Below are 18,530 nucleotides of genomic sequence, written 5' to 3'. Positions count from 1 at the left end.
AAGCCAACTTTTTCACTCTCCTCTTTCACTTTCATCAAGAGGCTTTTTAGTTTTTCTTCACTTTCTGCCATAAGGGTGGTATCATCTGCGTATCTGAGGTTATTGATATTTCTCCTGGCAATCTTGATTCCAGCTTGTGCTTCTTCCAGCCCAGCGTTTCTCCTGATGTACTCTGCATATAAGTTAAATAAGCAGGGTAACAATATACAGCCTTGACATACTGCTTTTCCTATTTGGAACCAGTCTGTTGCTCCATGCCCAGTTCTAACTGTTGCTTCCTGACCTGCATACAGATTCCTCAGGAGGCAGGTCAGGTGGTCTGGAATTCCAATCTCTTTCAGAATTTTCCAGTTTATTATGATCCACACAGTCAAAGGCTTTGGCATAGTCAATAAAGCAGAAATAGATGTTTTTCTGGAACTCTCTTGCCTTTTCAGTGATCCAGCGGATGTTGGCCATTTGATCTCTGGTTCCTCTGCCTTTTCTAAAACCAGCTTGAACATCTGGAAGTTCATGGTTCATGTATTGCTGAGGCCTGGCTTGGAGAATTTTGAGCATTACTTTGCTAGCATGTGAGATGAGTGCAATTTTGCAGTAATTTGAACATTCGTTGGCATTGCCTTTCTTTGGGACTGGAATGAAAACTGACATTTTCCAGTCCTATGGCCACTGCTGAGTTTTCCAAATTTGGTGGCATATTGAGTGCAGCACTTTCATAGCATCATCTGTTAGGATATGAAATAGCTCAACTGGAATTCCATCACCTCCACTAACTTTGTTCGTAGTGATGTTTTGGTCCCTATAGCTCTGTAATTGGTTTGAAATCAGGGAATGTAATGCCTCCAGCTTTGTTTTTCTTTCTCAAGATTGTTTTGGCTCTTCAGGGTCTGCTGTGGTTCCATACAAGTTTTAGAACTGCTTGCTCTACTTCTGTGAAAAATGCCACTATAATTTTGATAATGATTGCACTGAATCTGTAGATTGCTTCATGCACTATGGGCATTTTAATAATAATAATTCTTCTAATCCAAGAATGTGAAATATCTTTCAATTTACTTACGGCTTCATCAATTTCTTTCATTAATATTTTAGTTTTTGGTGTACAAGTATTTTCATCTCTTTGGTTAAATTTATTCCTAGGTGTTTTATTTTTTGATGGAATTGTAAATGGGCCTATTTTCTTAATTTCATTGTTATTAAGGTATAGAAAGCAACAGATTTTGTATCCTACAAGTTTACTGAATTTACTTATTATTTCCAACAGTTTTTTGGTGGAGTCTTTAGGATATTCTATATATGGCATCACACTTGCTATAAACAGACAGTTTTACTTCTTTTCCGATGTGGATGCCTTTTATTTCTTCTTCTTGCCTAACTCCTCTGTCTAGGACTTCCAATAGTATGTTCAGTAAAAACAGAGCCAGTGGGCATCCTTATCTTACCCTTCATCTTACAGAGCAAAAGCTTTCAATGCCAGTGAGTGCGACTTCAGCTACAGGCTTGTCATTCACGGCCTTTACTGTGTGGAGGTACATTCCTTCTACACCCACTTTGTTAGGAGTTTTTATCATAACTGATGCTGGACTTTGTCAAATGCTCTCTCTGCATCCATTGAGATAATTGTATGATTTTTATACGTTTTTGTTAATGTGATATATTACATTGATTTGCATATGCTGAACCATCCTTACAGACCTGGAATAATCCCACTTACTCATAATCATGATCCTTCTCATGGTCCTATTTCATTTATTTCCATTCTGATCTTTGTTATTTCCTTCCTTCTACTAACTTTGAGCTTTATCTGTTCTTCTTTTTCTAGTTACTTGAGATGCAAAGTTAGGTTGCTTATTTGAGAATTTTCTTGTTTCCTGAGTAGGCATTTATTGCTCGGTACTTCTCTCTTAGGATGCAGTTTTTGCTGCATTCCATAAGTTTTGATGTGTTATAATTTCAGTTTTCACTTGTTTCAAGTTACCTTTTTTGACTCTGCATAAGCCCATTTTTAAACTCTAAACAATTTTGAGGTAATCAGTTAACTTCCACTTGAGTAATATAGCTATACCATTTTATTATTCCACAACATTTTCTTTCCCTTTTTTTGTCTCTGATACTGATTGTCCTAGTCTATGAATCTGAGATTTGTTCCTTGCTTAAATACAACTGTCCTGATGTCAACACCCACTTCTGCCCAGGGAACATTTTATTACCATGAAATCAATTGCTAAAGCACACTTCAGCCTGTCCTTAATAGATCTGTTGGGCTTTCTCATAACTACTCATCCCAGACATGTGGGAGCTACTTAGGCACTTTATGATAATGCTTTTATTTATGAAATAAAGACAAAACAGTATACAATATGGTCTATTATGTTACTTTCATTTAAAGGCTTGAAAGAATAGCTGTGTTCTTTTTTCCTAACCTAAACCTTAAGCACTGGTATAACTATACCCAAAGAGATGTTGGACAATGTGGGACAAAGAAGTTAAACTGACCCTACAGTCTGGCCTAAAGTTAGCAGATGTATGATGTGGTACAAGCCCCTATTGCTTAAAAAGCCCTGCAACTTTTACAAGGAATGTTCATAAAATGTTATCAGAGAACTCTGAAGTTCTGAAGAACAGCATATTTATACAGAGTTTCAACTGAACATTTAAGTCTTAAATACATGGCTGAAGTTCAATCACTGAATTCCATAAACACCTATTTAGTTTGCATATTTTTAACTAATAAGTTGTCTCTTGCAAAAAATAATTTTATAGGGATTACAATAAAAAGATACATATAAAAAAAGAATATGAAAACAGAACTAGATTTTAGAAAAAACAATGAAGAATAAAGAAATTAAAAAACAAGCAATCAGAGCTACTGAAGTACCTGGAAACCAAAGAAAGGAAAGAAGGATGAGTCATATGTGTTTTATTACTATATCCTTAAGAGATCATTTCCTCTAATCCTATCAAAAAGGAATTCACCACATGGGTTCTTGTGCAAAGGAAATGGAGTGGGCGCCATGTATAAAGAACGTCTAGGGATAATGAAAACATCAGTCAAGTTCATAAACATAGGACAATATCAAAGAGTCAGAGTCCAGAGATAATTTCCACCAACTGCCAAGTTTTTCTCTCCAATTTAATTCAATAAACATTGTCAAGGACCAACCGCATGCACATTTAATGATGTTAAGGAGTTGCAAAAATGAAGATAACAACCATGTACTGAAGGCACCAATTAAGACTGAAACAAAACATATTTTAAAATAAATCTAATTGCATTATGGCCAATGAGGAAAAAACGTACTTTGAGAGCACAAAGGAGGAACGAACTAAGTTCCAGCGAGGAAGGAATGGGCAAGATTTCGACAGTGAGGTAGGGTGGGCTGGGGTGCACAAGCACACAAGAAGGAAAGTCCACAGCATGTTAGGGGGATGCCGAGTAGTTAGGTTTAACCAAAAAGGAAAACACGAGACAGAATGGGAGAAGTGAGACACATGGGCAAAGCTACAGACTTGGACAGGCTCATGGATGCCACATGTAAAATACAGATTTCACTTTAGAGGTAATGGAGATCAACCAAAGAATATTTGCAACAGTCCCTCTGACAGTAGTACACAGGAAGGATTGATCAGGCAAGAAAATGGAGGCAGAAAACCTCGGTAAGAAACTAACGTAGCAATTCAAACAAATGACACGAAAAGCCAGGAACAGGGCACTGGAGTGGGGATGGCTAGTAAGGGAGCAACTGTAAAAGCCACTGCCCAGGAAGAACCATGAGGCCTTAACTGTCAGGAGCAGAGAGAGTGAAGTTGCCCTGGGTGCTCCCTCTGGTACCCATCCCTGACCTCATCACCGAGAGGAAGGGGCTCTTTCTCTGGGCTCCCCCTGAGCCCTGCACTTGCTTCTATCAAAACGGGACCCACATTTGCAAATGATTCCTGTCCGCTCTCTTCCATTCAGTTGTCAACCGTTTAAAGGAGCTTCTCATTAAACATTTTACTGTGAGTGAGTGGACAAATGAATGAATGCTCAATACACAAAGATGAGAAGCGACCAAGGAAACAGAGGAGAATAATAATTGATATAACAAAATACATTCATTTAAATACCATCTTACATGAAGGAAACAAGGAATCAAGTTATGCTTTTCTTTCATTATTACAGATTTCTGAGAGTTTTGCTTAGAACCTCAAGATTCCAAGCTTGTCCTCAGAAATTACATTCATAAAACCTTAATGTTATAATGATCCAGAACTACCTTTTATCAGAAAATACTTCCTCAATCTAACAGTAGGAAAAAATACTTTAGAGTTCTATGTGAAATATCTAAATGGAAAATAGTCTTAATTTCAACAGTAGAAAAATAAGCATCCTTTTTATTCTATTTATATATTTCCTTTTCCTCAGTGTTCAATAACTAAAGTTAGTTAACTACAGAATGATGTTCACAGTGACTAGTCTACCTTGTTTTTGAATAATAAAATACATTTATCTTTATAAAATATAACTATTCATTTGTTTCTATTTTTCAAATGCCCCAAGTGCATTTCCATATTAAGCAATCATTTCAGATCCTGTTTACCAGTTGTTGTATAATATTCATAATATTCATTATAACTTTTTTAATCTCTCAATTGGCTTAAAAATGTGTTTAAAGGTTAAGTGAACTGTGTAAGAATGTTCAGATCCTAGGGAAACAGTAGGAGATTGTGCAAACAGTAAAAGAACTGGCATCAGAAAGCTGAGCTCAAAGGCTAGTTCTGCCGCTTACAGGCTCCATGAAGTTGGGAAAGTCACTTTATCCTTCTGAGGCTCACATTTTCTCATCTGGACAAAGGGCTACTAATAGCAACTACCTCCAAAATGCCGTAAGATTTAACTGAGGTAAGGTGATGTGTGGACCAGTTCTCGCTTAACTGTAAAGCACTTTGCAGATGTGAGGCAGAAGAAGAAATAAAGATGTGAGTCAAGAGGAGCAGAGAACCAACAGACCCGATTCTAATCCCAGGTCTGTTACTAACTGGTTCCTGATACAAATCAGTTTCTCTGGCCTCAGCTTCTTCATCTGAGAAGGGTGTGATGGTCTCAAAGCTTCCCCTTCCCACATCTAAAATTTCACTATTGTAAAGGTGTCTTACTGCCATCGTGTATGTGTGTAGTCAGTCACTCAGTCATGTCCAACTCTCTGTGGCCCCATGGACTGTAGCCCTCCAAGCTCCTCTGTCTATGGAATTTTCCAGGCAAGAATACTGGAATGAGTTGCCATTCCTACTCCAGGGGATCTTCCCAACCCAGGGATCGAACACGTGTCTCTTGAGTCTCCTGCACTGGCAGGCTGATTCTTTACCACTCGCAGGAAGCCATCACGTGATTGCTAAGCAAATGCTCTCTCAAGTAAGCCAGCGATACCTTGCTCTCTTCTTCATGAGGAAATCCATCCCCCAGAAAAAGTTACTGGATTTGAGGCCCTAAAATACATTGCCGTTTCTCAGCCTTTGAAAAGAATCTGAATTTTACCTGTAGTAACATTTTCCAATCTGCACTTTCCACCACCAGTCCTTGTACTGCGAATGTTCCGTGGAAAGGGCAGCCAAATCCAAAGCCTTTGAAAAACAATTCATCTTCAATTAGGATTTTCTCTTCTGACAATAAGCAGAAACAATAAATAATGAAATAAACCATATAATTAGCATCAATCAAAACATGCATTAGAAATCAGATAGAAACTCGAGTTGCTCATGTCTCCAGATGGCCCCACCAATTTTCCCTAAATAATCAGTTCCAGACCAGAGGGCTGACAGCAGATGAGAAGCAAACACTGATCAAAGGGAAGCAGATGTACAGTCTATCTGAATACAGCTTTAATATACAAAGTACAAAACTGGTATTAAAAATTTGTAAGTTTTTACCCCACCAAAATGCTTCCAAACTTAGTGGCAGTCCAGCCTTTACTGTGTAAAGTAGGCCCAAGCTCAGGCCCCACTTTAAAGACAGAGGTCGAGAAACAGGGAAAGATCAAGTATGGAGGCAGAAAAAGGTTTAAAAACAGGGTCATGAAGAAGAACTGATTGCTTGGGTGACTGCCATCTTTAACAACCACTGTTAAGTTATTCTGATGTCACCTTACGTTCCAGTAATCCTAAAGGTCAGGCTTTGCTTGCGATGGACTGAAAAAGAGCTAACTGCTTTCATATTTTATGTGTGCTTATCCCTTTCCCTCTGTCTTCTAGTTTGTTCCTTCTAGTGATTATTCAAGATTAGACAAAAATACCTAATTAACAATTAGGATTCTATACTCAAAAAGCAGAAACCATTTGGACAGAGAGGAAGCAAATCAATCTTTATACAAATGTAAAGTTCACAGGAATCTGAAACTCATGTAAAGATTTGGTTATTAGTTTTAAAAGAATTCTGATTTTTTATAATACTTACTATCCTTTCTATTAAGGCTGAAAACCTTTTATGCTTTAGTCAGTGTTAACATTATCACAATATCCAATAGCTCAGTTACAGTAACTCTTAGATTTTCAGTTCTATAATCTCAGAAGTGAAATGAAAGTCCCTCAGTCATATCCGACTCTTTGTGACCCCATGGACTGTAGCCCGCCAGGCTCCTCTGTCCATGGAATTCTCCAGGCCAGAATACTGGAGTGCGTAGCTGTTCCCTTCTCCAGGGGATCTTCCCAACCCAGGGATCAAACCCAGGTTTCCCGCATTGCAGGCAGATTCTTTACCGTCTGAGCCACCAGGGACGCCCATAATCTCAGAATGTATCCCATATCATTGTTCATTTCTTCATATTAACTCTTATCTGAAATGAACGCCAAAAGAGTTCCTTGAAGCTCCTGCTGCAAAATTAATAACTTTCCTTGTGTTTCCCATCTTCCCTCACTCCAGGGGAGACTTCTAAATATGCAAACTATTTATAAAGGAATGGTGTCACATGCTGAGGTTCTAATGGACTTGAAAAATCAACATCTCTACTTGAAAGCTATGGAAATTAAAAAGAATCCAGAGATAAAAGTGGAAGTGAAAAATGAGGGGGAAAAAAGGCATCATTTCAATTATCTCTAGAAATACCAGAAAACCATATTTCAATCAGCTCAGTTCAGGAGTACATTGTAAATATCTGAGTCATATTCCTTTTAACTTAATCTTTTAGACCTGTTAAAGCAAACAGATCAGATTCACTTTCAGACTTAATATAACATTCTATTTTTCATAAAAATATGTCATTCTGAATTTTTTTTACATATTCTAATTTTTCCAAGATTAGATTTAGTGCTGACTACAGGCTGTTGATTTTGCTTTCAGATATGGTTCCCGTATATGACTCACATGCCCACATATTTGTCTAAGCCAATCAAGGAAATTAATATGAATTACAGATATAGAATAAAAATGGCAAAAATTACATGTTAATGATCACTCTTCATTCGATGACTGAGGCTGCACTAGGCAAAACCACCATTATGATTCGAAATGGACCCTGCATCCCCTGGGAACAGGCGCCCGCTTCTTAAGCGGCTTTGCTGTTCGCGAATGGTGCCGTGTTGTTGAGTCCCTCAGGAATTAATTTCATTCTTTACTTCTGATTTATGCTGAAAATAGCTTAGGAATCAAACACAACTGCCATCGTAATAAGATGCACAATTAAAGGCTGTTAACATTTTTAAATTTTAAAGAGGTGACCGAAGAGCTGTATTTTTTTAAAGTCTTTGCCAGCTTTTTAAAATAAATGACTAGATACTTATATCTTAGGATCTTTGAATAAACTAATCAATCCAATATCTGGTTTTTAATAAAGACCTGCAAGGTTATAAATAAGTTCATAAAAGTCCCTATGAACAGGGAGCCTTGGCAGATCCAGACAACAAAACACCTGTGAATACGTCCAACTAGGTGTCCCAGAGACGCTCCTAGTGATAGCTGGACACAGTGCCCCCAACCACCGAAGTTTAAACAAACAGTCTTCCATTCACTACTGTGAGAGCTGTGACAACGTCAGCATGATGAAATTCAACAGCTTATGGAGATAAAGATCTCAGAATCCCCAATCCACATGCCACTTCAGTTCTGTCAATATTGCCAACACTGCCCCAAAAAGGGAGAGGAAGGGAAAGACTTATTAAGAACCCAAAAGCAAAAAGACATTTTTCCATAAAACAAATCGTTTTTTTCAATGTACCTCCTTTTCTCACTATTATGTAAATGTCAAGATGTAGAACATCTTCAAGATGAAGCTATTCATGAGGATATCATCATCATGACCCATAACTGGCATATGATCTATCAGTTTTCTGAACCCACCGCCTACAACTTCTCCCCTCTCAGACTTCACTCCAGCCACACTGGCCTCCTCAACGTTCCTTAAACGACCCAAGAATGCTGATACCCAGGGCCTCTGCGGTCAGTCTTTCTGACTTAACGTGCTCTTCTTCCACCGAACCACGTGGTTCGTCTTCCTTCCTTTAGGCCTCTGTTTAAACATCTTTTCAAAGTGAACTTTATCAACCGCCTTCTAAGTGAAAGTGAAGTCACTCAGTTGTGTCCAACTCTTTGCGACCCCGTGGACTGTAGCGCAGCAGGCTCCTCTGTCTCTGGGATTTTCCAGGCAATAATACTGGAGTGGGTTGCCATTTCCTTCTTCAGGGGGGTCTTCCCAACCCAGGGATCGAACCCAGGTCTCCCACATTGCAGGCAGATGCTTTACCATCTGACCCACCAGGAAAGCAGCCGCCTTCTACCTCATCTAAAATAATATCATCCTCAATGTCATCATCTATTCCCTTCCCTGGTTTCCCTGCTTTATTTTTATATTACTTATCCCATGACATTTTATATATTTTTAAAATTTGCTAACTGTCTCCGTTCCTTGCCCAACCGGAACGTAATTTCCAAAAGAGCAGAGATTTTGTCTGTTCGCTTCACCCTGTGGTCTCAGGGCCTGGAACAGTGCCTGGCACACTGTGGCGGCTGAGAATGTGCAGGAAGAAAAAATAAACATCTCTGCAATAAATGAATCAATCTTCAACAAGTCAAGAAACTTATGATCTAGTAATTACAAACATTTACTCATTTATAAAAGGGGATGGTATGTGAATGTTTCTTTTTACTGACAATGTAACTATGTGATTTCATATATCACTCTATAATGCTCTGACCAGCTTTATACTGAGTGAAAATGGCATGAACTGTACTTACTTTTATTTACAGCAACGTGCCCAGTTTCTCAGTCATTCCAGCCTTAGTTTCTCTTTTCTCTATGTGACCACATCCACCATCACTCCCTTACAGATAACCACCACACTCAGTATATCTGGCCCGGGCTCTCACCTACATTTTAGGGGCACAGCTTCTGATACATGCAGTGGCATCTCCACTTGGATCGGCTTTCACAATTTCAAACTGAAAATGCCTTTCAGCTTCTTTACAATCTAACCTCCTTCCCTAACAATCCCATGTCTGTTAGTAAAACAATCGCTCTCACAGCATCTTCCACACCAAATCCAGCATCACATTCTGTCACTTCTTTCTGACAATGCCTCAAAATGCTCCCACTATTTAGGATATGGCTTATTTATTTCTCATTCCATATCCTCTTCATGTTTTTACCCTTCTTTTACATTTTCTCCCTCCCTTTCCAAAAAAATCTTACTGGATTTTTACTAATATCATCCCCTGATTTTTCCCCTTGATATCTGGTAATAATATCAGAACCTCACAATTACCTTTCTAACTGTTTCATTGTGTCAATTTTATTTCCTCAGCTAGATTACATGGCTTAGAAGAGGCAGGAAAAAACGTATTTTTATATAGCATAATGGTTGACACATAGAAAACACAACTGAGAAAAACGCTTTTGTCTCCCTGCATACTAAATACATAGGTATAAAGCTTTTTCTGTGAATAAAGAATGACAAAAAACACTATCATTAGACAGTATAGAATTAACTACATTTGATCTCACAAAATCTGTGCAGTTACTACTCGTTTGCATATTAGCATGTAAAAATTACCACAAATGGAGAAGTCATATGCACATAACCTTGAAATTCTCTGTTCAAAGGCTACCAAGATGACTGATTATTGATTACTGTTGAATTTGGGTGATGATTGATGCGAGTTCATTACACTCGCATTATACATTCTACCTGCACATGTTTGAAATTTTCTATCACAAAGTGTTAAACAGGAGAGATGGGAACATTACCAAAAAAACCCAGAAACACAGCATCAATAGGCAGATTCTTTACCACTACGCCGCCAGGACGTCCAATACAGGTGTCAGGAAACTATAATCACTATTCACACCGAAGAGGAAAAGGGACCCACCATGCTATTAGGGTAAAAATAAACTTTAACGAAAACATATTATGCAGCGTTCTCGATTACCCATACCTTGCCCTTTAATGGAGATCGATTGCTCCACCGATCAGGCATAAGTCTTACTACTTCTATAGTTATACAAACTTTCCTGCTGAAACGAACAACGGATTTGAAAGTATGAGTAATTCTCCAATCTTTAATAATTCCAGCTGTTTATACGGTAATAAATAGGACATTTCCAAATCTAAATCCCCCAAATCAGAAAAATTACATTAAAAAATAGTGCAAATTCAAAACTTACAGTCTTAACATCATTTTCATGATGAAAGATATATTCAAACAGAGCCTGTGAAGAAAGAATAAAAAAAATACATTACATTTTATTTTAATGAAGGTGCTCTATTGTTATAGCAAAACCCAAAGGCTATTTTGATAGCAGCTGGATTGAACCAAAATAACAAAGTCCTCTAAAGTGCCTGGAATTTATAAGTAAAGGGTATATCCATACATTTGTTACAATCACTCATTTTAAAACAAGGCTACTTACAACTGATGCCTGTTTTTAAAAATAGGAACTGGAAAGTTCAAGAATACGAACTGGACAGCTCACCAGTTTTTTTCATATTACACATGCTATTTTATCAGAAACAGACAAATGAAAAGACCAACCTTAGGAGTGTCATAAAACTGCATGTATTATACAGTCATTGTGATATTAATAATGACACCTCAGACATGGGAAAATCTGGAAGCTCTTTCTGAAACAAAGCAGAGTTTAACTGCAAAGTAAGATGTTTTTCCTGATATGCAGATGTCTCTATGTGCAGCAAGGCTGAGAACCATTATCCTAATACTGCCCCCAACTCATCTGGATAAATAAGCATCTACCGGACTGCCTCTTGGTGGTACTATATTTATCCATAAATACCATTATTTTACACTTGCAAAGCGTACACTTCTACCCCCGGAAAATATCAAGGTTATTAAGAGAGATCACTTGAAAGCAACCAAAAAAAGAATAAATAAATCAAGATAAAGCCCTCTTTAAAAAATCTATTCCTAATTCTCCATTTGTTCAATTATTTTTTAAAAGGTTATGAGTACAGCTTGCGTCCTGATAAGTTAAGTCAAGGCAAGTTGGAGACCAAAGACAGAGAAACTTGGCATTATTTCCACAACACATTAAATAAGTGCAAAATCTAGTTCAGTTTGAATTTCATAACATAAACCAGGTCTGTCCTGGAAGCATCCTAATTTAATTGAGGGAAATGCCTCCATTGACTACAATCCCTGGTTAGAAAACAGCAATGGTATCAAGTAGCCAATGAGCCACCTCTAATAAATGGCCTGAAAAGATAAGCAATCAGATATTCCTCATAAAGGTAAAAGAAATAAGTAAAACTTTATGACTACTAAATCAAGTTGACTAGACCACTATCAAATAAGAAATGAAGAAAAATATCATTGGCATTGTTACCATCTGATTTCCTGTTTACCAGCTAGCATTCTTTTTTCTGACTTAAGTTTCAAGTCTGTATGGCTAGAGTTCTTTTTCGCCTTCCCTAGAATGTTTGTGTGTGAAAGTCGCTCAGTCGTGTCCAACTCTTTGTGAGCCCATGGACTACTCAGTCCATGGAATTCTCCAGGCCAGAACACTGGAGTGGGTAGCCTTTCCCTTCTCCAGGGGATCTTCCCAACCCAGGGATCAAACCCAGGTCTCCTGCCTTGCAGGCGGATTCTTTACCAGCCACAAGGAAAGTCCCTAGAATGTTTAACATTTAGTAAATGTTAAACGCCAGTAGAACTAATAATAGGAACAAGCTCAGCACTCATGCACAGAATTCACAGAATTACAGCTAAAAACCTGAGCTAGGCTTATACCAGTTTCTGGAAACTAACTGCTCCTGGCTCTGAATTATTCTATGCTCACCTTCAAATTCTTTTCTACTGGAAAGGTCAGGAACATCCTTCTTTATATTCCTCCCCCTCCCCTTTCTTTCTATTACTCTTTGTCTTTAATTTAGAAAAGAATTTAATAGTTAGTTGGCTTGCCATTGTCTGGCTTAAGTAATCTTTATTGAGATGTCAGATTAATTACTAATTAGAAAGAGAACATTTTTCTATCTTCTTTTTGACAGTTCTAAAATCCTACAAGGATAGAAAATTATTTTTCTGAGAATAGTCCAAGCTAAAAAAGAAAAATACACACACATACAGATGACACCCTAAACGTCATTACCCAAAGATGGTGCTGTGTATCTGCTTTGTTACGAATTGCTATTCTTTATTAGGAGAAAATGAACTTCCTATTATGATAGTATATATGCTTTATTTCTGATTGACTTTCCTTAATACTAAAAGAAAGTTCAGATATTAATTAAACATTTCCATTTCAATCAAGGCAAAGTCTTTTTTCTTCACAAATTTTTATCCATTTCCTGCAATGCTATTATGATAAGTCCCTCATAGTTCAGTTGGTAAAGAATCCACCTGCAATGCAGGAGACCCTGGTTCTATTCCTGGGCCAGGAAGATCAGCTGGAGAAGGGATAGGCTATACCCACTCCAGTATTCTTGGGGTGCCCCTGTGGCTCAACTGGTAAAGAATCCACCTGCAATGCAGGAGACCTGGTTTCAATCTCTGGGTTGGGAAGATCCCTTGGAGAAGGGAAAGGTTACCCACTCCAGTATTCTGGCCTGGAGAATTATGGACTGTATAGTCCATGGGGTTGCAAAGAGTCGGACACGACTGAGTGAAGCGACTTTAACTTTCACTTTGAACATCACTTCATAACATAAAATAACTTTAAGTACATACCTTTGCCAATTTAGGTTTCTGGGCATATTTTGCTAAATTCAGTCTAGATAAATTTATGAAAGGTCCATCAGGACTTGTAAGCATGGAAGCCTGTGGGGAGAAATGACAGAACAAGAAAAACTGAAACTTTCTCTTGAAACAAAAATTGAATTTAACATTCATAAAATTATAAATCCAACACAGGTAAAAAAGAATCACCTTCAAAAATCTTCCATATAATTCCCTACTATAAAAAGAGTGGAAAATGATGCAACATTACATAAATTACTTTGGTCATCCAAGGCTACGGTGCAGCTGCCGGAACTTACCGTTCCCAGCCTGACAAACCTCCCGGACGAGCTGGCGATGGGGCGGGCGGTGTAGGCGGTCCTCGGCGTTTTGATGGCCTGCTCTATAGTGCCTGGCCTTCCGCTTTGCGTGCTGGGCCTCAGGAAACCTGTAATGGGTCTTCCAGCTTGAGTGACTGGCCTGCGAAGATTGTAAATCGTTAGTGTCCGACGAAGATCTAGAGAGGAAGGCTCTCACACAGTCTGGCCGGTATTTGGCGGTGGCGGCGGGGGTGGATGAAACAGGAGTGCACTGCCGTACCTGACAGCCGGGCTCGGCCCTCCTGTCTGATTAGTCCCGGGGAGTTTCAGAGACGTTCCAGGGCCTAGGAGATCAGACGGCAAGTTCAATTCACGTATTATTTATAAATCGGTAAAAACTGTCCGCTAATGCAATTTTCACGAGTGCGCTGGCCTGACGGAAAAGACCTTAACAACAAGAACTGAACCTAGTAAGATGTGTTTGGTTCATATTTACTGAGTACCTATGTTACTTTTGTTATCACATTTAATCTTCACACTAATTCTGTAGGGTACATAGTACTAACCCATTTAGCAAAGGCTTAGAGACTTAGGTAAACAGGTCAACCTGTTAGCAGAGCCAGCATTCACACTCAAGATAAGACGGGGTCCAAAGCTCTGACGCATTAAAAAGAGAGTTCTATACTCCCAGGTGGTGCTCATGGTAAAGATCCTGCCTGCCAAAGAAGGTAAGACATAAGAGACCCTGCTTCAATCCCTGGGTTGGGAAGATCCCCTGGAGAAGGAAACAGCAACCTACTCCAATATTCTTGCCTGGAGAAGCCCATGGACAGAGAAGTCTAGCAGGCTGAAGTCCACAGGGTCACATGGAGCCGGACACGACTGAAGCGACTTAGCAGCAGCATACTCATTGTTTATTTTTCATGCAAACTTCTTCTCCCAGGAAAAGATCATTTACCCCCAATATCTAGAATTTAGATATTTTAACTCCAAAAGACCAAATGATAGGGAAAAGAGACACTTTAAAACAGCTATTACCTTCCAAACATGTATAAATGACTGACCACTGTCACAACTAAGAAATTCCTAGCAAGACCCCCAGATGTCATGGTAATCACCCAATGCCATTCACAGCAGCACACCTGCGGGCTGGGACTAGGCCACTGTGACAGTCGTGATGGGCATTCTCTGCCAAGCCAATCAATCACTCCACCACCTCACATCATGCATCACAGCAAAGCATCTTCAGTTACTACAAGGAAGTGATGCTTTCATATGGTCAATGTTTAAAAATCCTTTTAGAACACTGCTGTTGTTTGGATGCTTTCCTGTGTTTACAGACTCTTGGATAAACAATCTTTCATTATATTAGATCAGACTGAATGCATTTTTATAAAACATTTTTAAAACGTATAATTTCTATTGAAAAATAGTTAAACATCAGTCTCATACTTTGAGATAATACAATTGAATTGTGCTTTTGTACTGTTTAGGCAGAATAGAGGCCATTTACTTGAGGTAGTATTTTTTCACATATACACACTTCATGTATATAATGTCTTATTTTTATTACCAAAAACAAAAGCATATACAGAGCATTCTGCGCCTCCTAATGGCATTTCATTTACTTAACTGAAAAATCAATACTTACGGGGAACTTGAGCAATAGCATTCTCATCCAGTATCATTTCTGCGATTCCTTCCTCATCTACGTCGATTTCATCCACGTACACCATTTCAGTCAGTGCTCGTGCTTTCAAAATCCAGGCTGCCTAATAAGCATGGATAAGACAGAGCATATCTTAACTCGCACTGGAAGTAGTGCAAAGCCTGGGAAGCTAACCACCCTTCATCATTGTCTAATTTTACCAAGCATATTTACCACACAGTGCATAATACTGATTTAAAGGGCGATGTCGAGAGGCTAACACAAGAAGACAGGGTCATTATTCACCAAGAAACAACCTGTATGTATCAACTACCTAATACACGGCAGGGAGGCGACTGCCTGGCGCTCTTCTAACACGCCTTTTTAGAAGTGAAAGAAGAGCTTTATAGAAAGCTTTACTAGAATAGTAACTTCAGAACAAATGAATAAAGCTACAACCACAGGGTCCTGTCTTCCCCCTCCAGAGCTACACCCTTCACGAAAACTTTCCTGATGGTTGAACTCTAAACCTACTTCCCTCTTACCTTTCTCATAAAGCAGTCTCTTGATACTTATATTATTATGTATGTACCGTATTTGACAAACACTCTAATTCCCTGGGCATCTGTTTGCCCTCCCTTTCCCCAGAACACAAGCTTTTTTACCTTGTTCACTTTGAATTTTCCGTAACACCTATGGTTTTTGTATATAATAGGTGTTTCAAAACTGTTGACTTGAACTAAGATCAATTTTTGCCACTTTTTAGTAACTAATCAACACAATCTCAGTTGTTTTGTGATCTAGTCAGTAGAAACCCTGCTAGAGAGTGGAAGAAAAAAAAATTGAAAAGATAATTAAGGAGTTTAGAAAATATCTTACCAGCTTTGCTTTACCTTGAGAAATCAGACGTAAAGCTGTGCACAACTGAATACCTTACTAAACATTTAAAACTGCCTGAACACAAAAGTTTATCTTTCTGCCTCAATAGAAAAGTGAAAGTGAAAGTCACTCAATCATGACTCTTTGGGACCCCCATAGACTGTAGCCCACCAGGCTCCTCTGTCCATGGGATTCTCCAGGCAAGAGTACTGGAGTGGGTTGCCATGCCCTCCTCCAGGGATCTTCCTGACCCAGGGATTGAACCCGGGTCTCCTGCATTGAGAGCAGATTCTTTACCGTCTGAGCCACCAGGGAAGCCCAAACATTTATTAAACACTTAAAACTGCTTCAGCAGAAAAGTTTGCCTTTCTGCCTCAATAGAAGCAGAGAGCAGTAAAGCTTGGTACCCTGTGGAAGCTGTGGGGAGAAGGGCACCCTTGAAGCAGCAGTACAGGACAGACTCTCAAGTGGAAAGGAAAAATTAAAAAAAAGAAAAAATAAAGTGGAGAGGAGGTAGCAGCAAGGAGAGGGGTTACTCCTCATCACCCTAGGAACCGGGCTGTGAAGCATGCTGCAGGCGGACAAAGGGACAGAGAGAGGAACAGACAGAGGCAATGAGATGTCCAAAGGGCCCTTATCAAGACCTCGAGATGTGCTCAGTCATCAGCGTGTACTGATGGAGCGCCTCATTACATAGCATTGTGCTACAGGTTCCGAGAAGGAAACACAAGCACCTTCAAACATGGATCCTAATTTCCCTGAAGGTATCACCTACTGGATTAAACAACAGGGCCAAGGAGCGCATGACATGTGACGAATGTGCGACATGGAAAATAGTTTTACAAGAATTAGAAAGCAGAGCTGCTCTTGTGGGCTGAAGGAACTGGAATTTTTTTTTTTTTTTTCAATTTTTAAAGAATAAAAGAAACTCCTCAGGCTTTCATTTTAATGGGAACAAAGAAGGCTGACTTCACAACATATTTAGGCTCCTTGAGTGAAATTACATGTAACTAGATTGTGGGATTTGGGGCTCGTACTTTTCTGGCTGAGGTTTACTGGATTCTTATCAGATAACTTAGAATAAAATATTTCAAATGTTATGCATAAATTCAGCACAATTAAATGGGCAAAACATGGGCCCAAAGAACTGATTTGTTTGTTAGAAAAAGTCAGTTTCAGTTGGAACTGCATCTAACTGTGAGAGCCACCAAAGGGTAGAAACCTGAGATTTTCACACACAAAAAAGATGAGGAAAGTTGCCAGATCTATACAGCTGTCCGCAGGGGTCACAGAAGTTGTTGATGGCTTGGACTTATGGTTTAACTTTGAGGATGAAAGAAAGTAATCCTGATTTATCTTTAAGTCCTCACAGTTTATGCTGCTCTCCAAGTATCGGAAGGCTTTTTTTCAAAAGGGTATTCTTCGCTCAGCACCCTCTGGCGGACGGGAAGGACTGCGGCACTTTCTCTTCACACAGGAAAGCAAGACACGGGCCTCACTGGTTCCTTCTCACATTCCCAGGGGGCACACACTGCACCCAAGGTCCTAAGAACTGAGCTGGGTAGGCCACAGCCCAGGTTCTAGCTTCTAAGAATTTCAGTGTTACAGTTCAGTTCAGTTCAGTCACTCAGTTGTGTCCGACTCTTTGCGACCCCATGAATCACAGCACGCCAGGCCTCCCTGTCCATCACCAACTCCGGGAGTTTACCCAAACTCATGTCCATCAAGTCGGTGATGCCATCCAGCCATCTCATCCTCTGTCATCCCCTTCTCCTCCTGCCCCCAATCCCTCCCAGCATCAAGGTCTTTTCCAGTGAGTCAACTCTTCACATCAGGTGGCCAAAGTACTGGAGTTTCAGCTTCATCATGAGTCCTTCCAATGAACACCCAGGGCTGATGTCCTTCAGGGTGGACTGGTTGGATCTCCTTGCAGTCCAAGGGACTCTCAAGAGTCTTCTCCAACACCACAGTTCAAAAGCATCAATTCTTCTGCACTCAGCTTTCTTTATAGTCCATCTCTCACATCCGTACATGACCACTGGAAAAACCATAGCCTTGACTAGACGGACCTTTGTGGGCAAAGTAATGTCTCTGCTTTTGAATATGCTATCTAGGTTGGTCATAACTTTCCTTCCAAGGAGTAAGCATCTTTTAATTTCATGGCTGCAATCACCATCTGCAGTGACTTTGGAGCCCCCCCAAAAATAAAGTCTGCCACTATTTCCACATCTATTTCCCAGGAAGTGATGGGACCAGATGCCATGATCTTAGTTTTCTAAATGTTGAGCTTTAAGCCCACTTTTTCACTCTCTTTTACTTTCATCAAGAGGCTTTTTAGTTCCTCTTCACTTTCTACTATAAGGGTGGTATCATCTGCATATCTGAGGTTATTGATATCAGTGTTACAGGCAGGGTATAAAAACAAAAATCTGGAACATGGCAGAGAAAGGCACCCAAATGCCTTGTCAGTTCAGTTCAGTCGTTCAGTCACGTCCAACTCTTTGCAACCTCATGGAGTGCAGCACAACAAGCCTCCCTGTCCATCACCAAT

General features: G+C 39.4%; 1 protein-coding gene across 1 annotated transcript in view; it reads right to left on the bottom strand.

Annotated features, from left to right (window-relative positions):
* Positions 1-18,530, bottom strand: part of TTC8 (tetratricopeptide repeat domain 8) — a 100,812-nt gene that overhangs the window by 27,064 nt on the left and 55,218 nt on the right. Inside the window, exons 7-12 of the mRNA XM_027552887.1 lie at positions 15,104-15,224; positions 13,733-13,796; positions 13,453-13,612; positions 13,145-13,234; positions 10,629-10,673; positions 5,516-5,601 (exon numbers count right to left, since the gene is read on the bottom strand). Of these exons, the coding sequence (XP_027408688.1) occupies positions 5,516-5,601; positions 10,629-10,673; positions 13,145-13,234; positions 13,453-13,612; positions 13,733-13,796; positions 15,104-15,224 (566 nt within the window). The remainder of the gene's footprint in view (positions 1-5,515; positions 5,602-10,628; positions 10,674-13,144; positions 13,235-13,452; positions 13,613-13,732; positions 13,797-15,103; positions 15,225-18,530) is intronic.

Source organism: Bos indicus x Bos taurus, chromosome 10 (genome assembly GCF_003369695.1).
Source record: "Bos indicus x Bos taurus breed Angus x Brahman F1 hybrid chromosome 10, Bos_hybrid_MaternalHap_v2.0, whole genome shotgun sequence".
NCBI classification, from domain to species: Eukaryota; Metazoa; Chordata; class Mammalia; order Artiodactyla; family Bovidae; genus Bos; species Bos indicus x Bos taurus.
The sequence above is the reverse complement of the archived record's forward strand: the minus strand, read 5'-3'. Positions and strand labels throughout refer to the sequence as shown.